The 24,590-nt window shown below is 44.1% G+C and overlaps 1 protein-coding gene across 2 annotated transcripts in view; it reads right to left on the reverse strand.

The window, feature by feature from the left end:
* Nucleotides 1-5,765: 5,765 nt before the first annotated feature.
* Nucleotides 5,766-24,590, reverse strand: part of Pdzrn3 (PDZ domain containing ring finger 3) — a 223,298-nt gene continuing 204,473 nt past the window's right edge. For both annotated transcript variants that reach the window (XM_034511583.2, XM_034511584.2), the window contains 5 exons: nucleotides 12,757-12,855; nucleotides 11,612-11,674; nucleotides 9,931-10,032; nucleotides 9,065-9,181; nucleotides 5,766-8,205 (listed from right to left, as the gene is read on the reverse strand). In XM_034511583.2, the coding sequence (XP_034367474.1) occupies nucleotides 6,649-8,205; nucleotides 9,065-9,181; nucleotides 9,931-10,032; nucleotides 11,612-11,674; nucleotides 12,757-12,855 (1,938 nt within the window). In that variant the 3' untranslated portion in view covers nucleotides 5,766-6,648. The remainder of the gene's footprint in view (nucleotides 8,206-9,064; nucleotides 9,182-9,930; nucleotides 10,033-11,611; nucleotides 11,675-12,756; nucleotides 12,856-24,590) is intronic.

Raw genomic sequence — 24,590 nt, forward strand, 5'->3', positions numbered from 1 at the left:
AGGTGGAAAAGACATGGGGTGAGGGGAGGTAACTGGTAACAAAGAAAATTCTTCTAAGCCCCCCCGAGATAGGTATTGGACATTGGGAGTCCCATGATGGAAGTTTCAGGGTGTATGTTGCATGGTGTTCAAGGGAAAACACATCCATGGACAGGGAAGGACTTTCTTTCTGCTGGTTGCCTTGCTTGGTTCTGTGGGAATGAACCGTCTGAGCCTGCAGATTGAATCACCATGGTCTTGGCCACGGGCATTGATATGGATCTAATCCTGAGCTGGAGAAAAGTAGAAGACAACGTGGTTGTCCTGGCTACAGAGATAATGGGTGTCTGATGGAATCTTCCAGCTTCTCCCAGGGTAGAGATCTCTGAGTTCCCATTTCCATGGTACAGGTTGCCAAGATAGTGATTAAGTGGGGCTCAGAGCCAAAGATCAGTTGTCCTAACGGCTCCACAGCAGCGGACTTCTCCGAGCTTTCTGTCTTTGTCTGTGAAATATGAATAGCAATCCCACTCATCTCATAGGTCCTTTTTAAAATTTATTAATTCATTTATTTATTCACTTTATATTTCGATTGCAACCCTCACTTCCTCCTCTCCTCCTAGTCCTTACAAATCCCTCTCCTTAATGTTCCTTCCCCTTCTCCTGAAAGAAGGGGAAGCCCCCACCTTGGATACCGTCCCACCTGGGGGCATCTAGTCTCCAAAGGACTAAGCCCTCCTCTCCCACTGAGACCCAACCAGGCAGTCCAGGTAAGGAAAGGGGATCCAATGGCAGGCAACAGAGTCCTACTCCAATTGCTAGGCTTCTCACATGAAGCCCAAGCTGCACATCTGCTACAAATGTGTAGGGATCTTAGGTCCAGCCCCTGCATGGTGTTTTATTGGTGATTCGGTTTCTGTGAGCTCCCATGGGCTCATGCTAGTTGACTTTGTATGTCTTCTTGAGGTGTCCTTCCCTCCTGTGCCTTCCTCAATGCTATCCCCCACTCTGCCACAAGACTCCCTGAGTTCTGCCTGATACTTGACATCTATTTATTTTATGTTTATGCACATGTGTTCTTGTGTGGAGGTCAGAGGAGAAATTGTGGGAGTTGGTTCTCTCTCCACCATGTGGGCCCCAGAAATTGAACACAAGTCACTAGGCTTGGCTGCAAATATTTTTACCTGCTCAGCCCTAGACTGAGGGACATTGGGAAAGTCTGGCAAATCTATGGGGTTCTTAAGGATTTTAGTGAGATGACTTACCGAATTAGAGATTATGTTTCCACTTGGGAAACCTGCGAAGGAAGGGTCATTATTTCCAAAGAACGCTAGTGTACCAAGGTCAGTTCCTGCTGGTTAAAAGGAAAACCTAGTTACAGGCCCATATCCTCATAGACCATGCCCTTTGAGGATCATTGTAACTGGAAGCTAAAGAGAAAGCAGACCATTTACACAGAAAACTCCATCTGAATAAAACCCAAAGAAGCATGCTTTGTTCTGAAAGTGCTTCAGGGGAATTCACATTTAATCAAAATTGAAGACCACAGCATTTGCATGAGAATTCTTGCATCTTATCTCATTTTAGTGATTTCCTGTTAATTAGTTGATGCTCCACAGAAATCCTGAAATGCTCGAATAATAGGGAAACAGAAATAAAGCCCCGGTGTTGGGACGGCTTAAGGCAGAATTAAGTTTGCTTCCTTGGTTTGGGGCAATTTTGCTAACAAGTAACCTGTAACCTACTTCTGAAGGCTACAAGGACATAATTATTTGGTTAATTTTCATACTTCCGTTTATAATCCTAATTAGTTCTCCAACTAATGTTCCCTAGGCTATATAGAGCCCTGCCTCAGCATATTTGGGATTCTTGCTTTTTGGATTCTCTTGTTTCCATTAAAGAGATGAAAAACTTCATGCATATCCCCTATTGCTATTTTTGCACATTGCCACGTGTTCTTGCTAGGAGAGTTAGACTATCCTGTGACTTAGAGCTCCAGAGGGAACTCTGTGAAATGCCTGCTACTTTAAGAGCAATAGCTTTTACTGGCATCATGAATGCATTACAAATATTATGAACATAATCTGGGCAATGTTGGTTTGCTCCCTGAGTAGATGCTGGAACAGTGATAAACGTCTGAAAGCTTTGACACTGGGAGTGCCAATTCCAGTCACTTACTGGGCAAAATTCTTTTCTAAAAAAAAAAAAAAAAAAAAAAAAATTAAATTTTTTTCTTGTTATTTTATGTGTGTGCATTTTGTTCTCATGTATGTCTATATATTGCATGCATGCTCAGTGCTCACATAGGCCAGATGAGGGCAACAGATCCTCTGGAATTGGAGTTATAGACGCTGGTTGTGAGCTGCCATGTAGGTGCTGGGAATCAAACCTGGGGCCTCTAGGAAAGCAGCCAGTGTTTTTAACTGTCCTAAATTCCATATTCTTATTATAAATTCTCTTAAGCTCTAAAATTTTGATCACATGTACATGTGTGTATGTGTTGGTGGCTTCCTGCATGTGAAGTGGGTGTGGGCCATCCAAAGTGGGTGAATGTTGGGACTGAATGCCAGTCCTTGGCAAGAGCAGTGAGTTCTCTTCGTGGCTGAGCCATCTCTCTAGGAGAAATTCTTATTGTGTGTTTAAATTGTTGATATAAACCAACTAACTTTGAAGAACTTATCCAAGAGTTTAGTGATGTCTTCTACACACACACACACACACACACACACACCAATACTGTCTATTTTAGTAGTGTTCAGTAGAAATATAATGTGGACCACATATAAAAACTTTGGGTGTTTTCTTGTATGTATGTGCTTACATGTATGTGCACATGTGCATGTAAATTCATGTGAGGGCCACTGGTTAATGTTGGGTGCATTCCTCTAATGCTCCCAAGCTACTTTTTTTCCCAAGGTCTCTCGTTGATTTTAGAGCTCACTGATTGACCAGACATGCCGGCCAGTGAGCACCAGAGCTTCCCTTGTCTCTGACATCCCTGCCATCCCTCCCGTCCCCATCCTCACACACCAAGTTCCACCATTATAGGCATGAGTCACTGTGCCCAGCTTTTACGTGGGTACTCAAGATCTGAACTGGAGGCCTGATGTTCCTTCAGTGGGCTCTTTACAGACAGAACCATCTCCCCAGCCCCTACAGATGACGTTTAAAAGTGTTGTTGTAGTCTCAGTTGCAAAGTGAAACTAATTGTATGTTTTATTTAACCCAACATAGGTGAAATTACTGTAATTGCATTAGAAATTACTGCATTTTTTCCCACAGAAATTATTATAAAACTTTGTATGATTTTGAAAAAGTATGGTATTTTTCAAATCCATTTCCATTTGGATTAACCATATTTTATTCATTGATTTTTTTGTTTGTTTTTGGTAGTGCTGCGTATACCACTCACGGACTCATGCTTTAGCTTCACCGTACGTTAACTGCTTAGTAGCTGGTTGCGGCTAGTGGCTACTGGATTCAATAGCATAGCTCTGGATGCTCAATAAAGACTCATTCTACAAAGAGTTAAAACCAGAGGTATCCAGGCAGTGGAGTGGTTATACTGGAGAATGAAGAGCCTGTATGTACTCACACTTCCTAAAGTTAAGTAGCTATGAGCAAAGCCGTTAGCATAATGCCCTAAGATTGTAGGGACCAGTGATTAAGGTGAGTTTTAATGATCTCAAAGGCTGTGGCTGTCATAGGGAAAATGTCGTCCTTGATATTCAAAGTAGGGATTCAGCTCAAACAGCTCTGCAGGATTCAACCACAAAGCGAAATAGGAATCCATGTGGCTTATATTTTGATCTAAACCCGGGCTTCTTATGTGAACAAAAGCCCATGACTGGTACCGAGGGCTCTGTAACACCTCCAAAATTGTATGAAATTTACATGTTATAGAAGTACTTCTTGTTTTATTCCCTGAAGAGAGACCCGTGGCTTCTATCAGATTCCCAAATGTGCCCTAGAAGCGAGGCTAGAGGGCGAGTAGAAAGACATCTCGGTAACAGCACATGTTATTCACACGGGCTCTAGGGTTTCTCAATCGAAGTGGGAGAGTGTTCTCACTCTTACCCCGAGACATCCCTGGATTTGCCCGTTAGCTTGGAAAGTATGTATCACAAGGCCCTCGGGAGCACAGGCTCACAGAAGAAATGGTAGATTCATGTTTCCTGGCTTAGACTCACTCTGGGGCATCAATTAGTGGGATGCTTGCAGTGTTTGGTGGAGAGTGCAGGATAAAGTGCATGGAAGTTGCCTGTTCACACGCACACTACCTGTCCCCTGAGTATGAGCTGCTAAGGCATGTGGGACCAGCTGCTGCGTTCTGAATTCAAGCTTGGTTATTAATGAGCTACCCTGTGTTTCTTGCTTCCTGTGTCCTTCTGATCGACAATATCATGAGTCTGATATTTTAGTTGAGTTGCTACCTTAGAGAAACTCCAGACTGCACCACCCGAACATGACGTGTAGTTGGAAACCTAGAACAGCAGCTTTAAGGTGTTCTTCCTAAGTGTGCAGGCTGGCCCCTACCCTTGGAGGGATTCCATGAGCCCAGATGAGAAGTGCCCCTATTTGTCTTTGACATGTCCTGACTACTTAGGTTCCATCCTAAGTAGTCTCTTTGTTCATGGGTCATGCATGCAACTCTTGCTATTAATGAGAGAAATGGGAGTACAGCTATTTTCTAAATAAAGGTCACATGTATGCTTTCCTGTGCTTTATAGCAATTTATCAGACAGATGTTTGTATTCTGTGAAATATTTTCTAGAGCTTAGGAGGTCGGAGTGCTGGGGACAGAAAGCAGCTTGGGAGTGGGTGGTCGTCTGTGGAAAACTAAACCTGGGGACTACTGGGACTTTAAATCCTAACAGTGGACTTTGCAAAACTTGATTCACCGTGCAGAGCTGATTAGACTTATGCAGTAGATATAATTATCTTAGCAATGCCTGGTTCTAGAAGAGGTAGCAAACAGATATTTTACTAGTGATGAGTCATTTTCCCAGTGTTTTATTTTCATTAACTCATTTTATTACAAGTGTAACTAGTAATTAGTCTTAAGATTCCAGCCCCAAAGGAGAGATTTGGGCTCAAATGGGGTCTGTGGGAAGAAATCGTTGTCTGAGATGCCTAGGACACCTTCTTGCCATTTCAATCAAAATTTCAATTAAATCAGTGAGTAAACCAGATGGCTGGCGTGACGGCAAATAAAAATGATGCCCTTCCTAATCTTATCTTTAGTTTCATTTTTCAGTGGGCATTACAGCTGAAATTGGTGTAAACAGCGTAATTAGGGAACACTGGTAGCAAGCCCTCCGCTCAGGAGCTTGAGAGTCGCAGTAGCCTGGCTGAGAACCTGGTTCCCAGCCCAGCTACTTTAGTGACCCCTGCGATGCTAGAACACTACTGACCGGTGGATGGACACATCTCAGAGATGGAAAGCCGGACAAGATGTTGGCTAGGATGGGCAGAGTAGTGTTTGAGTAACCAAAGCACTTTCCTGTAAACATAACCCTGGCAGAGACACTTGCTCACAAGTTTTCCTATTCATAGGACGTAGGGCTGGGTTGAAGCTCCCTGGGAGGCAGGGTGCCAAAGCCCAGGAGGATATGCTATATCTGATCCCTTATTCTTTGCCACCAGTCCTTCCTTGCTTTTTCATCCGTCTCTAGGCTGAATGGAGGAATCTGATGGTCTGAAAGGCATAAGAGACAGCAGGTGACGCAAACCAACAAAGGGGTGGGGAATCAACACTGCAAAATAAACACCCGTGTCAAAGCATGTCAAATAGAAAATAATAATTTATTTTAACTTCATTTTACTTGATGTTTGTAACTAATCATGATTCTGTGAACTTGCTTGGTTAAGTCTGTCCCTTCCAATCTACAAAGCAAAGTTCTACAACAATGAGCACTTAAAACTCCACAAACGGTCTCCGTCCACGACTCCCCTGTACATGCAAATGCTTCCAACAGGCGGCAATATTTGCAAACATGCTTTAAGCGTCCACAAAGCTGCAGGAAATTTTGCTTTCTGTTAAAACCTTGACACTCTTCTTGGGAACCTTAACCAGAAAAATGTTAAAAATGGATATCTGGACTAGAAACACTGCTAGTTTGGTTATTTGTGTGTGTGTGTGTGTGTGTGTGTAATCACCAACCAGACTTTGGTGGGTTTGTGTTGAAACCCCAACTGATATATAAGCTGTATGAATGAATGGTGACTTGTATGAAACACATTCAGCGAAGTGACATTACAAAATAGGGTCCCATTAAAAATACATACTGGCAGTTGCATTTTGTTTTAGGCAGAAAAAAAGCGTGTTTAACCTTCTTTTATATGAATATAGTTTAAACAAATTATTCTGTGAAAGTATGCTTAATAAAAGATCTTTTGGAAATTTAAACACTTTATGAAAAAGGTTAACAAGTAAAAAATTACCATTGCTATTTGAAAAAACGCTGCTTGTTAATATTGCCTTCTAAGAGAGTAAGGGTGCATTTCCCTCCACTGAAAACAGAGCCAGGACACCCAAAGTTGTAGGAGTGGCAAATTTAGACTATCAACATGATGGCCGGGCTTATATATACAAAAACTTGCCGCATTGAACGAGGCAGGGATGTCTACCCCAATGGTAGTGGTCTCTCGTATGTACACAAGTGAGAGTTATACAGTAGTCACGGACAGGAAGGAATTGTATACCCTAGTGCCATCTGGCGATTTCGTGCCATGGGTTAAGAGTTCTTGGATAGTCATCCAATTGTCAAAGATCTTTTTGTTCCTCTTCTTCATCATCTTTTTGTGGCTCAGTTCCAGGATGTTCATCTCCTTCCTGTCGTCGGAGGCCTGCTGCTCCTTCAGACAATCCAGCCTGCTCTGCATCATAAACTCGCGCCTCCGCCTCTGCTCCTTGGCCTTCACCAGATGTTGCTTGCGCTCCTCTTTGCTCCAGTAGCGCCCCATCTTCATCTCGCTCATGGCATCATCATCCGTGGTCAGGCCACTGCGTTCCTCGCGGATCTTCAGCGCACGCTCCCGCAGCAGCCTGTCACGCACCGGCCTCTTGGTGATGTATCGCGTCCCATCACTGCGGATCTTCACTTTCCACTCCATCCTGGGTTCAGCTGAGTTAGAAGAGTTCAAGTCCTTGCACATGCTCACCAGGCTCATCTGGCTCTGCGCATACTCCACGGCTGACTTCTGCTGGATTAGGTGCATGTAGCTCTGGTAGTGTTGCGCGTGGGCTGGGATGTGTGCGTGTTTGTATGGGGAGTGATGGTAAGAGGGCAGGTAGGCACTGCCTAGCTTTGGGCTGGCGGTGGGGCTCCTGCTGCCATCGCTAACTCGGCGCTCTTTGATCTCCAAAGCCTGGCTGGGGTCCAGCTCTTTGGCGCTAGAGTTGTAGTTTGGGGTGCTTACTTCGGGATCCTCGGTGATGGCGAGCAGATTCTTGGGGGATGGCCTGTAAGCTTCAATGTTAGCTGTGGCCCCTTCACTACTGCCCTCGGCCACTCTCCGCAGGGAGTTGTCCGGAGAGATCTCCAGGGTGAGTGGGGTACTCCTGCAGCTCTCCCCAGTGTTGTAGGCGCTTGAACTATCCTTGTCTGACTTTTCCGGCAGCTCAGTGATGTCTGAGAGCTCATGGCGGCGCACGTCCACGCTGGTGTTGTAGTTGCGGAAGCCACTGTGGTGCAGCATCCAGGACTCACGGTACTGCTCCTTGAGCTGCTGCATCTTGTGCGCGCGCACGATGCTCAGGCACTCCAGCTCGATGCTGCGCAACTCCTCATTCAGTAGCTCCAGCTCCTTGTCCACGCTCTCAGGGTCACTCTTGCCAGCAGCATCCAGCGGGCTGCTGGGGTAGTACAGGCTGTAGGGGCTGGTGCTCTGCACCTGGCACTTGAGCTCCAGCAGCTCGCGGAAACGCTCACACTCATCCTCTGGGATGCCCAGGTAGTCCACATCGGTACAGTCTGCAGAGATGAAGGACTCGTTGCTGAAAGGCAGGTCGCCACTGCCCAGGGTGTCCTGGCTACAGGTCAGCTTCCTCTGGCCCGCCAGCGGGTTGGAGGAGGCCGTGGCATCTTCACCATTATTCTCTTGTTCTGAGCTCTCGTCATTGCGGGTACTCTCATCCGTCCGCCCCACACCACTGTCTTTCTCATGCTGGTTGGATAAGATGGTGGCTGTGTCTGTGGTCCCACCGTCTTCCTCATGCTTCTTCTATATCAGAGAAAGGGACAAGAACAACCAGTTCATGAAAAGTCTGGGGCAGGGGTTGGGGACGGTGGGAGTTGGGAGGAGGAGGAGGAGGAGGAGGAGAAGGAGGAGGAGGAGGAGGAGGAACCCAGTATGATCTTTTTGTGTAGAACAGGAGTTTATATTAAGCTCTAAATTCCTAAGGCTGACCTGTAGCATTTGAGGGACCTATCTCTATGAGTCTAGGCTGGACCTGTACCCTTACTTTTTTTTTTTTTTTTTTTTTTTTGTGTAGAACAGGAGTTTATATTAAGCTCTAAATACCTAAGGCTGACCTGTAGCATTTGAGGGACCTATCTCTATGAGTCTAGGCTGGACCTGTACCCTTACTTTTTCAATCTATAAAATGGGGAAGATAATAACTAAATATTAAAGGAATTTGTAGGTAGGAAGAATGTGTAAGTTCTCCTAAGCGACTCAGTAAATGGGTAATTAGGATTCTGACAGTGGCGTGGGAGGGAGCTGCAGGCCTCTTAATCATAGAATTGCTTTACTTTCAAAGGTGTGATGTAATTGTATTTTCTAGTGAACACCAACAGAGTAGCATCAATGTCTCTGCTTTGTGTATTTTAAACCATAAAAGCTTTATAACCTAGGTGAGGTGGTGGGTACCTGTAATCCCAGCACTAGGGAGACTGATTGCTTTGAGTTTGGAATTCACTATTAACTATGTAGCCATTTCCACCTTTGAGCTTGGTGAAGGAACCTATCAGCCTACTCAAACAGGAAAAGCTCTTAGGCAGGAGTTTTCTGATGGTCTTCAGCATCTTGGAAGGTGCACGCTCTCCTTAGCTGGGGTGGCGTGGGGCTTCCCCAGGGTTACCTGTTGCAGCACACTGGCTGTGAACTGCATGGCCTGGTGATGCTGTTCCTCAAGCATGTCCATGTGTAAGTCATCCAGAAAGTCGTTCCTGTCATCATCCATCCAGCCCTCATCCAGCTAGGAGAAGAACAGTGACAAACAAGTCAGAGTCTTTATTGTCAACTTGAACTTAGAATCACCGTAGATACACACCTACGCTGGATTCACTTCTCGGCTCATGATTGAACACAATGCAGATAGCCGCTTCATACCCTGCTTAGTCCCTCCTGACATGCTAGACTGTCCCCTCAAACTGAATCAGAGTAAGCCCTTCCTCCCTGAAGTTGCCTGGAGAGGTATTTTGTCACAGCAAGGAGGCTTTGTTTTTTTGTTATGTTTTTTTTTTTTTTTTTCCCAGAAAGAGGAATTGTAGGGCTCTCTCCAGGAGGCATCAAAAAGCAGTTCTGTCTATAGGCTTGGAAAGGACTTCATCAGACTGAAGGAACTCCAACCCTACACCACACTAGGGAAGCTTCTAATACCACTCCCCCACTCCTGCTTTGCTACTTTGTATCAAGACTCAGTGGTTAATGCAGTTAGTTACTATTTGTAACTAATTTATTTCCCTTCAATGTACTAATAAGTGGGACTCAGATCCAGGCTGGAAGGGGCATCTGTAAACCCTGCTATGATTCTTTTATTAGTCAGCCTGTGGTGGGTAGGTCTGTCAGGCTGCTTAACTGGATACAAAGTCACAGCAAGTACCAGTTCAAGGTGGCATGCACCTTTAAGCTCAGATGCAATACTCTGACATTGTTCTGCAGGGTTAGAGACTTGGTTTTGATTATAAAAATTTAACCTACTTAATTCATAGGACATTGACTTACCTGGAGCTCGGGCCTTGCTATCAGCAATGAAAAGTTCTTATTTTCTTCACTGGTTAGAAGAGCCACGGCCTCTTCACGGTTCTGAACTTCTATGCCATTAATCTGAAAGCATAAGGGAGGGAAGGTGTAGATAGTCAGGGATATGGCTGCATGGAGCAGAAGCTTCCAGTCTTGCTTCAGAACTGCAGTTGCCACCATTCACTCAAAACATGGATTCCATTTAGTTTGTAAAGAATGTTGATTTCTTGAAAGAAGGGCCTTGCTTAGCCTGAGGCAGCCATGATGTGGAGGAATTCAGGATATGATCCAGAAAACTGCTGCTCCAGCCACATCTGAGCCCTGAAATCTGACATCGTGTTTGGACAGGAGAATAAATGGAAAAAATAAAGTGGATATTTCCTATTTACAGGAGAGAAAAGCAGCAGGGTGCCTGCTGGGAATGAGAGGAGTGGGCAGCAGAGAAGGGACCGGCTGTGTATACGTGGGCTGTGTGTGTCTAGTTTAGCAGGCTTGACGGCGAGTCAAGTGGGGATGGCTCTCACCTTCACACCGACAACCCTCTGGCAGGACATCTGTCTGCCTGTCTCAGCAACTTTGAGTTCTGCAAATTTTTGTTCCTGGGCTGATATTCCTCCAGGGACACCATGGCAGTCCTGCTGACTTGGAAGTTGAGCCCTTCACCCGACTTTGCCACTTTATGTCAAAGAACCAAGAGGTGGCAAAGCCAGAGACACTGCAGATTGTCATTATCCAAGCTGATTACACAACGGATACAGGGAAGGGTATGTCTGTAACCCAGGCAGGACTCTGGGGCATGTTTTACTACTTCCACTTCCTGTTTTCAATGGTAACGGTTCTCAGAAAACTGTAGCAACAAAACGTATGCTGAGGATTATGGCCCTGAGGTGAGAGGGTCTGGGTCTTGTTCCTAGGGAAACTCAGCTGTCCAGGTTCATGCTAAAGGCTGGAGAAACACAATATAGAGTGTGGTGGGAAACGAAGACTCTACATCGTGGCTTGTGAAATGGGGAAAATAAAAAGATTAGAAAGGTGAAGATAAAGCTGAGAAGAGCCAGAAAGAGAAGCCACAGGCTCTGTGACCCTACAAAAAGCCACGGGGCTGATGGACATCAAACGATAGGATGCTTGAATAGCATGAAGGAAGGCCTGGCTTCCATCCACAGCACCGTCTCCAACCACGCATGCACGGAGTGGAGACAGGAGAATCAGAAGTTTATGTTTGTCTTTACATTGTGAGTTTGATCTAACCTGGACTCCTTGAATACCTCTCCCCCCCCCCCCCAAACAATTATAGCTGGAAGAAAGAAGTAAGCAGCCTTATTTTGCCTAACCAGAACAACAGGATTCAAGGTAAAGATGTAACCCTTCGAACAGAGTCTATAGGACAGGTAAATGTGGAATTTGGAAATTTCAGACTTCTCAGAGGTATTTGGTCCAAAATCTGGGAGAGCTTGGTCTGTCTTCGCTCCCCCCCCCGCCCCCCCCCCCCCCGTGTGTGACTAGCTAATTAGTCTCATTCACTAATCTCACATGGGTGGTCTCACTACTTGGCTGAATTCCTGGTTCCTGTTCTTAAACCTCTCCTGCATTTCCAACCTGAGAGCTATTTCTGGAACTCACTTCTTTGCTGAAGGTGTGCATCCATGGAAAGTGCACCTACCTGGATGATGCGGTCTCCTTCACGGATCCGTCCGTCCTTGGCTGCAATGCTGTTAGGGTCAATCTGAAACACACAGTGGACAGCCTCAGCAAGGACACAGGCAAAGGCTGTCTTTAACACAGTATCATACATGTCCTTGCCTTTCTGTGTTGAACAGATTTACAGACAGGACTTAGCACAGGGAGAAAGAAATGAGCTATCTGTTTTAAGCCCCTCCCAGGGACTCTCAGAACTCAGCTTGTGACAGAGGATTGGGCTCAGAGCTGTAGACCTGAGCTGGAGAAGAGGCAAAGGCGACTTCAGGGATACAGAGTAGCTAGAAGCAAGTCAGTGATACAGATCAGGTGAGAGGACACCCTTAGGTGTGCTGCCTGGTAGCCCTGATGTGATGGCTTTCATACCACATCTTGTTATCAAAATTTGGAAGACAGCTGTCTAACTGGGACAAATGGGACTGAGGATAACAGGGGTGCCCTAAAACATGCTGACATGACATGCAAAGATTGGTGGGTGGTGCTTATCCAATGAGTTGACTGTGCAGTCTTTAGCAGATATGGCTCTTGGCCCAGCCCATAGAGACAGATTTGATTTCTTTGGGAAATTGGTTTTCTGCAATCACAAGGAAGGACGGCACATGCATAGGAAAGTGTTCATAGTGAAGTCAATTTCTCCACTCCGCCTCTTCTAGAAAGATCACTACATATTTCATCTCTGTACTTTGATAGGTCTATGTAATTTTGTAAGTTACGTTTGATGTATATGAACTCAACTGTGTATACTATGATGGTAGGAGAGACTTTAAAAGATATCCGTCTCTCTGTCTCCCACTGCACGCGAGCTGGGTGAGTGTGAGGCTGCTCTTCCCTTGGGGATGAGCACGCAGACCATGGAAACGACTCCATTTTATGGTTGGTTTGCGGCTTCTCAAGGGTAATTTTGCCTTATGTACCGACATTAGGACATTAACCCCTGTGTAAAGATGTAACTCCACGGAGTGTGATGAAGGGGGGCGGGGCATGTGTTCTGTATCTTTCCGAAGATCCTCTTGAGGAGCAAGGTCTAGGGTTTCTGAACAAAAACAAAGAAAAATAAAACCCCACTGTTTTGGCTTTGAGAGGTTAATTCTCAAACCTTAGCCTTCGTACCTCGCTTATATAAATCCCGATGTCATCTTCGTCATCTGTCCGGTAGCACACAGTGAGGCCCAGCTTGTCCTGGCTGTTCATCCTGTAGAGGCCCACTTCCTACACAAAGAAAACCTTCTCTGTGAGATTCCAGCAGGAAAGGGGAGCTGGGGCATGTCAAATGCTTTGAAAATATTTGGTTTAAATGATGAACTGGATTTCTTTGCATTGGACTGTGTAGAGCCAGTTAACTTACCAAACAAAAAGTGATTATGGACATGGGATCAATGCCCTGGGCATTTCTGACCTCTCAGTCAATATAAAGTCATTTTGAAAATAGTTATTTTATTGATCCTCCCCAAGAAAAATTACCCATATTTCAGTCAGCGTCAGGACCGCAGGGGCAGGGCTTTTAAAAAGCATTCTTTCAATGTCTGCCACAAACAATAATATTTCCACACCCCGAATGTTCCAGCCACTTCGGTACAAATGTTTCTGGCATGTTGGGCTAGATCATCTCACGCTGAGCCCCTTAATATGCACAGGCGTAGAACGTGCAAACAGATTACGCATAAATTGATCTGAGAAGGAGAGTAACGTGATAGTGTGCAATTAATGCTTTCTCCAACAGCTGCGATATTTACAGTCGAGAATTAGTTTCAGCCACTGTTCCTGCAAATTAAGAAAGGTAAAATAGCAAACTGAGCCCAATGTTGGGACCCACGGTGACAGGCAATGTTATTGTTTGTGCCAATTAGTCTGTGCTTCCGAATGATGTCAGAACTTTGAAAACCTTGGGAGTTCTGGGAGGATACTTCTGGCTCTCTGCGAGTGGTTTCCAAGCCTTTCACTCTGAGTGCCACTCACTCTGCCAGTGACTCATGTAGGGTTGGCACAGCTGCAAGCTCTGGGGTCCATTTGAGGGGCCACCTGCTAATAAGCGATCCAGCCAGCTCTTTGGTCTGAGTTTTACAGTTTCTCCTGGGTAACCAGGAGTGGGGGAAGGGCTCTGAGATGGCAGTTGCAGGCTACTCTATGAGAGCCACTTCCAAGAGGCAGCTCTAGAGGGTGTGAGGGGGCACAGCAGCCTTTGTAGAGAAAGCCTTCCTTCATGAAAGACAAGGTGCACGACAGCACTGATGCCTGCAAAGCAGAAAAACAGGGTAGAAAGACCCCAGGCCAGTGTGTCAAAGCCGTGTAAATGGGAAGAAAGAAGCAAAGTGAATGTGGACATACGAAGGGGCTAAAACAGGTGGCAGTCCCTAGACCAGTGTGAGGAGCTTGGCCTTCTGTTTAGGTGGGCACTGCCTTGATCTGTTATGAGTAAGATGGTTATGAGCGCAGGCATATATGCAAATCCCTAGTCTACCCTTATTTAGAAGCTTCACCACGGGCTTGCTGACTTGCCTAAGCCTTTATTTGCTCACTGGCACAAGCTGGGCTGGGAGACGAGGCTCATAGCACTGGACCTGACCCACAGTGAGTGGCAATTTAATAATTATATTTGGGTCACAAGTAACCAGTGGTTACGACAAGCTGTTTGTGCAGAGGGCCCCTCCTTAATAAGATGCTGTTGGTGTATTTTCTGATCACTGATATGTTAATTAATTCAGTGACTTCCTAATGATAGCTCTAGCAATATGGTAAATTCTCATTAAATGAAACTGTTAATTTCTAATGCTCTAGTTGCATTAGATGGAAATTTCCCTCCGTGTTTGTGAGTATGCTAGGCAGGCTGGTATTTGGGGGTATATTTAATCATGAGGGTAATCTGCAGATCCTTTGGAATAACTAGTTTTCACCCTCCAAATACAAGTAGTACACCACACTTCTGCTTCAAACACCTCTCAGGTGTCCCCACTGGATTGTGCTCCAAGACTGTGCTGAAGGGGCCCTTTCTTGGACATTCATGAATGGACAGTCTGAAATCAGTGAGATTTCATGATTAGTGGCTCAGGTCTTCTTAGACAGGTCCAGATCAAATGCTGTCACTGAGCCTTGGGCTTTTACTCACAGGAGCCATTTGGTCCAGGAACAAGTTGAAGAGAAAGCAAGATCACAGGCAAAGATCAGAAGAGACAACAGTATTGCAATTCCACTTCCAGTAGGATTCCATGTGGGAGAACGGGCTAGGTTCTCCTCTGTGTAACTTTCAAGATGACAGTCTCTTAATAAACGAGTGAAGATGCTCTGGCCCTACTTTGCTTCATTCTAACCCTCCTGGAAGCGTGCTTCATGGTAACTCACAGGAGTTGAAGGACGTGTGTAGAAAGTTTTATGACATTGCCCCGATAACCAAAGGCATATCTGTTTAACTAGAGGTGGTATTGGGAAGCTGTCCGCAGGATAAGTTAAATACTCCTGCATCAGTCAGTCACAGACTGACAGCAAGACAGCCAAGCTTGCTCTTGGGATCTTTTATCATAGCTATGATTCTGTGACACATGCTCCGAGTGGCATATGAGACCAGGAAGATGTTTGGAAATCATATCATAGAAAGGAACTATGTAGTGTATTAGGGGTTTCTGGGTAGAAAAAAAATGACTCATAAGAAAGGGTCCTTTCCTACACAGAAAAGGGTTGGATTTATCTATCTTGGTGCCAAATATGTCAATGCCTAATATCAAGTCTATAGCATACGAGTTTGGTAAAATCCTATCTTGACAAGCATCTCTCTACCTTTGGGCCATTGTTTTACTTGACAAAATTGTAGAAGTATTAAGCTAAAAGACGTTAGTTCATATTGCCGTGGGTGTGGCTTTGCTTTATTTTGCCCGTATAGATTTGTATTCTAAACTTCTATAACCAGGGGGGAATTTTTAGTACAAAATTGCAAGCTGAAATAGAAAATATCTTGAAAGTACCAAAGAGATGGCTCAGTGGGTAAAGCACTTGCTGTGCACCTATGAGGACCTGAGTTCGTATCCCCAACACTCACATGCAAGCATTGTGTGTGTTTTAAACCATAGCACTGGGGTGGCAGGAAGAGGGGGACCTGAAAGCTTGCTAGCCAGCTAGTTTAGCTGGCAGAGTGACATCCTCAAAACTTAAGGTGGTAGCAGATAAAAAAATAAAACAAACAAACAAACAAACAAACAAACACCACTGGAAGCTTATCTCTGGCCTCTACACGTGAGTATACATACATACCTTCAGAAAATAACCTGAACCATGTTGCGGTATTTTCATCAGTGTCCCTGATAATTAAATCAAGGACCACTCATGTGAGTACACTCAAACACTTGACGTGTTGCCATTAACTTGGCTTTCAGGGACCAAGTTGGAGTCGGCCATTCCTTGCCTGAAATGCAGCAACATCTCAAAGTTCTTGAGCTGAACCCTGACATAATATGGGGCATGGAAGACTTTAAATCTTCTCTCATGGGTTTGCTCATAATTAAAGTACAAGTGAATAAAAAGATCTAAAATTGCCTTTGGACTATATGTATATGATATATATGGAATAAATGAGCTTTATGTTTAGACCTGCTTTTCTAGCATTTTTACCTCATTATTGATGTGCAAATATTTCAAAATCTAAAACACTGCATCCAAACCCCAAGCATCTGGGGATACAGGGGACTCAACCTGAAATAGATGCTACAATAGCTGCTGTTTCAAAATCTGCATGGAAGAGAATAGGCCCTTTTATTATTGTTGTTCCCGGTTAGAGGTAGTTTTAGAACACATGCTCCCTCACAGCAGCAGACTGAGGTAGAGATCAGTGCTGCATTCAGCCTGTGAGCCTGGCTGTCAATCCTCCTAGGACAGACTTTCATGGAGAAGGTCCCATCCTCAGTTTAGCTGGATCTCACTGAGAAGCTATAAAAGCTAGACTCCATTCAGGACATGGATGTATGGTCCACCTTACTTCTGCATGAGACATGGATACATGAGACATCAGTAAGGAGACAGCAGGAGAGGAACATGCTCTAACCGAAAACACTTGCTTCCATGTCAAAGTTTTCTCTTTTGCACCCACTGCAGTTGCTTATGAAACAAAACTTCACAACCTGATTGACCTTTAAGTAGAAGAAAGGCAGTGTCATTCTTGTTGAAGGGTGGTACAGTGGGAGCAATTTTACATCTTGTTCTAAAAGGATTTGTAGTAGTGGATGAACTGACATTGGCAACATACTTGGTAGGTAAACAAACAGGGGCATCTGGGGTTTAGGAATATACCTGGCATTGAGCTATAAGTTTCTCATGTTTATCTGTCAGTTCTTAGAGACTCTTAGATGAGAAGTTTAGCCTTAATCCCTATTCCTCTGGAATGGCTCTCCATCCCAGAGAAGAGGTTGTGGCTAAGCCAGAGTGACCTTAGCAGGTTTTTAATGATCTTGAGAAAAGGAAGTGTTACTTTCTCCCAAGGATTAATTTTCCACTGTCTCTGTATCTGCATTGATCCATGTTTTTAACTTGGCTAACGATGACAGGAAGGCATTCATAGCTAAATAATGGATTATACAATATCAGCACCATCCAGCCTTACCATGGAGGAATGGTATGTCCTCAACAAAATTGAATGCACTTGAGATTGTAAGGTGGAAAAAAAATATCTAACGGAAACATAAGCTTGGCTTGGTTACCAACAAACAGGTGCCAACTTCTCTTGATCAAACTTTTCAAGCCACTTGACTTTTCTTTAATGAGACTTGGTAACAATGGAAATTCCTCCAAATTCTCAGGGAATTGATCAGTTTTCAACATTTATTTCTGCCTCTCAGCCTTGTTGAACTCATAGTTGAAGGCATAGAGGTTATCAATACACGGCTGTCATGATGGTGGAGATAGGATTTCAAAGACAACCATTAATCAAACAGGTATGAATAATGCATCAGCACTAGCTGGATTACACCATTCCCATCCCTGGTGTCCCATTGCTTATTGGTCTAGATGAACTATTTGATAAAAATGAGTAGCTGAGTCTGACATTTCAGATGGAACTTACATGGTATTCCAATTAGCAGTATTAAGGGGGACACATCACCTTCATGACTCAAGGTCTTTGTTTCAGCCTCAGCAAATTAAATTGGAAGAAACCCTAAACCTAACTTGAATGGTTTCTTCCCCTCCAAGAAGCCCAGTCACTTCTTCATAATTCCTTACCTCACTGATCCAAGATGGTTGTTAGATATCTAAACTGTTCCTATATGTACTCACGTAGTGATGTGTCTAAAGAGATCACGGTTTTACTTGAGACCTTACACCAAAATATTCCTCCTTTCAACAAATATTTAGGTGTCAAAGCATTGGTTATGGACTATTCCAGACACTATTTGGGCATGGGCAACAGAAGAGCCCATTCTTGAATGAGGTTTGTAGTCTACTGGGGTCATCGGACAAGATGCAGATGATTGTGCTATTGGCTTATAGCACAATTCAGCAAACATCTCTCAGTGATATGTCAAGGCCCTGTTTTTAGATGGTCATACACACAAAGAAAGAACCTTGAAGATTCTTGTGATACTGGGAGAGTTAAGAGGAGGCTGACTCAACCAGAGTCAGAACCATGTCAGGTTCCTTAAATGAATGCTCACCTTTTGCCTCAGTTTTAATGAGAACTTTCTAGATAGGTTACCGTCTCCCATGGTATCTCCAGGACCATCCCAATTCCCATCTGGTCTACTTCTGTTATTCTGAGAAATCAGAATCATTTCAGGACCCTCCCCTCCCCATTGAAATTGTAGCTGGCCTTTCCTTTCTGGTCTTATAAGGACATCATCAAAACAATGCAGGTGACAGCAGCTCACAGGCTGGATAGGATGCTACTGCAGAATCACAGGGGAAATTAAAACAATAGAGTACAGGGCTAAAAAACTTCATCAGACATCTATTTTCTTTTTTTTAATTGCCTGCAGGAAGACCTGGAGCAGGTGTTCAGTACCTGAAAATTCCGGGGTAATTATTCAGCTGCTGCACTCTGGGGTATACTTGGGAATAAGCCCTTTAACGCTAGGCAATTTTACAATAACAGGGATTTGACACTTACCTAAATATGATCATTTTGTGTACTTTAAAAGGAAGAACATCTGTTTTCCCCTCTGTATTGGCTTTGATAACATCCCAACACACTTGTTTATATTTTCCTCACACACAATAGGCATGGATCGGTTGCTCTTTTATCGCATTCAACATGGGTGATAAGCATTACACTGAGAATGTGCCTTCTACTTGAAGACAAACCTGATCCTTCTGAAATCAGATCCAACATCTTCGACACGACAGGTGGAAACCTAGCAGAGACATTGCCAGCAGGTCTAAGAACTCCTGTGAGGAGCAGGGACAGTGGGGGTGTGTCTTTCTGAAGACTAGGTCTGCTGTAGTAAACTCAGATCTTAGCAGGGGCTTGTTGTTGACCCCCTCAAGCTGACAAGTAAACTTGTCTCAGCATCTTTCTGCAGATGTGACCCAGCCATGGGCTAGAGGTACAGCCACTGTTCCCAATGGAGATTCCCTACAGTGATCCTCAGTAAGACACTGAATGTGTCCACCAGTTTTATGCTGCAGTAAGAGAACACCTGGGCCGAGGGACTTTATACTTTTTCTTGTACCTTATGATTTGGGAGGCACAAAGCATGCTTCTGGAATCTGCTTGACTCTCTCATAGTACAGCAGAGGGTACCATGGCAAACACATGCTTGGGGGGGGAGGGATGGAGGGAAGGAGAGAGAGAGGGAGAGAGAGGGAGAGAGAGAGAAAGAGAGAGAGAGAGAGCGCACACATGGTTTACTAGGAAGCAAGACGCTAAATGTAGAGTTGCTTTACCTTGTAGCAGTCCTCTCTCATCAGAACAGATGCATCCTCTGAGACTGCCTTTAATCCCTTTAAAGGCAAAGCCCCATGACCTAATTGCTACCCACCAGGCCCAGCCCCTTAAAGGTTTGCCTAGTTCTCCACATGGTCCTTCTAGAGACTAAGCCTCCAGCACCCAGACTCCCTATCCAACTCTGGCTCTGTGGTTTCCCCTTCTCTGCCATTATACTTCATGAATTAGAGCAGTTGCTTCTCTAAAAGCTAAAGGTGTACTACCTGAACCAGTGCTTAACTGAAGAAACCCATCATGACCAAAAGAGCACAGGAGGAAGCAGCCTTCTCACCTGCAGGACCTAGTGGTCACCACTCAAAAGAACCACACATGGGTGTGTCCATTTGCTGGCTCTTCAGTGAAATGCTAAGCTAAAGTCCAAGGGTCCTGATGGTCAACAGCAGTAGTTATCAACCTGTGGGCTTCAACCCCTTCGGCAAGCCTCTATCTCCAAAAATATTTATATTACACTTCTTAACTGTAGCAAAATAACAGTTATGAAATAGCAATGAGAATAATTTTATGGTTGGGGGTCCCCACAAAGAGGAACTATATTAAAGGGCTAAAGGGTCACAGGCTGGTCCTCTCAGAGGCTCCTTCAGGCAAGCTGGATGATGACTTCCTGATGGTGTATTTCGAAGTAGCAAACAGTAGACTAAATATAACGAGATGCTCAGAAAGAAACCGAGAATAGACTTCTAAATGAGTATGACTGAAAACTCTCCTAGCATCAAAATATCACAATTGCTGGGCTCAGGGCACTAGCCAGACTGCTGAGCTGGTAAAGGCGCTTACTGAGCAGGTCTTTCACCTGGAACTGAATCACCAATATACAGGAGGAAGGAGAGAAGTTATTCCATGGAGTTGTTCTCTGGCTTTTACATGTATGGCACGGCACATGTGCATCCTTTTTCTGTTTCTGTCTCCGTCTAGGTCTCTCTGTCTCTGTCTCTGTCTCTGTCTCTCTCTCTCTCACACACACACACACATACTCACACACATATTAATAATAGATAAAGAAAGCAAAGACTGATAAATACATGCATACTAGTACAGAAATACTCTGAGTATTCCAATTCCAATGATGTGGATTATTCAACTCTGCCTTTTTTTTTTTTTTTTTTTTTAAAGTCTCTTTGCCCTGTCTTATGTCTTGGGGATGGGCTCTTCCATTTCTAGCTTGTGATAATTGTGCAGGACAATATAGATGGCATTAGTGACTCGGCAGTATATGCTGCTGCCACACTGAATGCCATGCCAGAACCCACACCTTGCTGGTGTGACTCATGGGAACGAGGAGATGTGGAAGCTTGGGCTTGGAGATCTGAACCCATGGCCTTAGATCACAGACTTTGATTGCACTGTGGACTGAGACACTTGGGGACCTTGTGAACTCGTGACTCTCTTGTAGTTCTGGGGGACCAAGGCTCTATAAAACCAAGAGGAGGCAGGGCTGCTTGTCCTTCTATCATACCCTGAATAATGAGGTTCTCAGACACTCAAGAGGCTCTTAGGCTGTTGATGTTGAGACTGTTGTATCTTTTAGGTAGAAAGAATCAGTCTGGGGCAGGCTTAATGCTGTTGATATTGACCCAATCTCCTTAGAAAAGATAAAAGAGAGCTGCGGCGAGCTCCAGTCCTTGGAAGGCATCTGCAGTAAACACAAGGGTTTAATAACACTGTCTTGTACTCGGTGCACTGAATTGTATCAGCTTTTTATCTGTGAAAGCTGATGCTGACTTTCTGCTTGAGGCAGTGGCATAGAAACTACCTTAGTTGGAATTAACTGAATTCAAGAGAAATTAAAAGCAAATTACAGTTTGGGTGATAACCAGCAATGGGAAAATGTCATATGTGAGAGTGGTCTAAACTGGGCAGGCATTATGGTATCTCAGTGTACTGTAAATCTGAGTTCTTACAGACAAGACTATGTTTCTGGGGAGAACCTATTCTTCCATCAGCTCCTCAAAGGAACAAGGGAACCCACTGTTGTGAAGCCAACTTTAACTAAATACCCCAAGCTACAATGTCCATGCTATTTCAGAAATCTAGCTTCTGAGTTACTTGGAAGCTTATAGAAGACTCTCCCTGTTCCCTTTATGATGGCTGTCACATAGCAGTGTCATTCCATGAATAATAGACTCTTCTGGGAGGACACTGTTTCTTTTACAGTATCTAGAGAATTCCAGACAGAGGAATAAATGCCAACAGTAAGTTGGAACAGTAAGTTTGGAACAGTAAGTTCCAAAGAGGTTTGGGGAATCTGTCTTCTGTACAGCTCCCACTCCGCTGGTGTATTTACCCTGCTAACCCAACAGTCAAGATCTTAACATCCTTCATGAAATCCATTTAGTTTTGCATTCCCTTAATGCACTTGACCATTGAGCCCTCTGTTGGAAGAGGATGCATTCAAATGTCCTTGGAAGAGCAGCTGGCTGCTTCAAGAATAAAATGCCAAATACTAAGCTGTGTCCATACCTAGCTGTCAGTGGGCATCCCTTTTTGTTGGCTGATTCTATACTTTTTATTGATCTTCACCCTGTTCTGCAGTGAGAGCCAGGTAGCTCTCATGGATGTAAGAAGAAAACAGCTGTTCTAGGCTATCCAGCTGCTTCTACTGTGAAACAAGCTATCACTGCTAATCAGCACTTATTCTTCAGTAGGGCAGCCTAGATCGAATGGCAGTGGGCCAGCAGAGTAGATAAAATATGAATGGGTAGATTGCCTCTGGCTGACTTTTTACATAGAGCTAAAGGGCTTCCTTAACAGTATCATGTGCTGTCTTGACCCTGCTCTACAAAATAGTTTTTACATAATCTCTGAATAATAATAATAATAATAATAATAATAATAATAATAATAATACACATTGAACTATTAAACAATGGTTTTCTGAAAGTATAAAGAATGACATGATAGAATGTGATATTTTTTCAATTAACTCAATAGAGGGCAATGTAACATTGTATGATATTTATGGTATTAGGCTCTCTGGCCTCTGTAATATCTGGGAGAGCTGTGGATTTTTGTGGCAGTGCCAAGAGCACTGTGGTGGTTTGAATATGCTTGGCTCAGGGAGTAGCACAAGTAGCAGGTGTGGCCTTGTTGGAGGATGTATGTCACTTTCGGGGTGGGCTTTGAGATGCTTGCTTCTCCTAGCTACCTGGACGACAGGCTTCTCCTGGTGGCCTTCAGATCAAGATGTAGACCTTTCAGCAGTTCCCGCACCATGCCTGCCTGGACACTGCCATGCTCCCGCTTTGGTAATAATGGGCTGAACTTCTGAACTTGTATGCCAACCCCAATGAAATGTTATCCTTTATAAGAGTTGCCTTGGTCTGGGGTCTTTTCACAGCAATGGAAACCCTAACTAAGGCAAGCATTTAGGAAATGTAAATAAGGAGCTTTGTGGGGCAGCTCCTTTTTGTTGGGGATGGGCTACATTCAGTCACCCTGCTTATCACCCTATTGTTGAGGATTGTCCTTGGGTAAAAAGTGGTGTTTCAAACAGTAACCATAGCCTCATAACCTGATAACCCTCAGGGTGCAGTAGTGGCTGGCATACCTTGGCTGTAACCAATACCTCTGTAACTGGACTTAATACTCATTCAACAAGAGGAAAATTATGCTTGACACTGGAAACCCAGCAAATTACTCAGTGCTCATGGAGTCATGGTTCCTGACGGAGAACCTACAACTGCTACTTACTCAACCAACATAATTCCTAATTATATTCTAAATATTAGTTCTTATACCCACAGACAAGTGTAGTCCTCATTCCTAATCAAGGAAACTCCTCTTTGCAACAGACAGCCCATTACAGAAAACCATAACTAATCAAAATGCAGAGTTGTACGGCCGAGTCCCAACAGATACACTTACAATACAACTCCTGAACTGAAGCTAAAGTATTATTGTGGGAAAGGGGATGGAAAGATTAGGGAACAGGGAGTTTGCTATCAGACCGACTTTTCTAGCAAGTTATAGCCATTTTCTTATTAAGATTTTTTTGTTGCTGCAAAAAACCACTATGACAGAAAAGTAAGTTGGGAAGGAAAGGGTTTATTGGGCTTATAATTAATTTTTCATTGTAGGCTATCACTGAAGGAAGCCAAGACAAGAACTCAAGCAGGGCAGGAACCTGGAGGCAGCAGATGATGTAGATGCCTTGGAGGGGTGCCATTCCTGGCTGGCTTCTCATGCTTTGCTCAGCTTGATTTCTTATAGAACCCAGAAGCACTGGTCCTAGTATGGTACCACCCACAATGGACTGGACCATCCCCACCAATCAGCAATTAAGTAATTAAGAAAATACAATACAGCCAGATCTCAGGGAGGTATTTTCTGTTAAGTTTCTCCCCTTTCAGCTAAGTCTACTTTGTATGTCCGTCCAGTTGACATACAAACTAGCCAAAATACACATAAAGTCTCACCATCATGAGTGCCAATCAATGAACTGAACAAGGACAACAACAGATGTACACTAAAGTGGATGGAGACCTCAGCCCTACACAGAGAGCTATACAGGCAATTAAGGAATGCAGAGAGTGGGAGACATAGCCTTCCACGGGGAAGAGCACACTGGTAGGTTATCCAGTACCAAAAGTCAGCCTACAAGGGTCACACCTACAAGTAACAGTATGCAGATCAAGGAGGTTGTATTCAGGAATACACACAACCACAACTAATGGAAAAAGAAGCCATGTGAAAGATATCAAGGAGAATTAGGAAAGGGAAGGGAAAATGATGAGAGTATATTATAAACTCAAACATAAAAGATATTTAAATAGTGGTGATCATGGTAATGAGGTTTACAGTACTTTCGGTGTGTGCTTAAAGACGTGTGTGTGTGTGCTTGCCTGTGCATGCATGTATAAGGCTATATACATACATATATATATCATATGCCGGCTTCTGTTATTGTCACTTTATATTTTGAGAAAGGGTTTCTTTCCTGAATCCAGAGCTCACTGATTCAGCTAAGCTGCCTGGCCAGTGAGCCTCCATGATCTACATGTCCCTGCTCTTGCAAAGTCTGGGGTTATAA

The sequence above is a fragment of the Arvicanthis niloticus genome, chromosome 9 (genome assembly GCF_011762505.2).
Source record: "Arvicanthis niloticus isolate mArvNil1 chromosome 9, mArvNil1.pat.X, whole genome shotgun sequence".
NCBI classification, from domain to species: Eukaryota; Metazoa; Chordata; class Mammalia; order Rodentia; family Muridae; genus Arvicanthis; species Arvicanthis niloticus.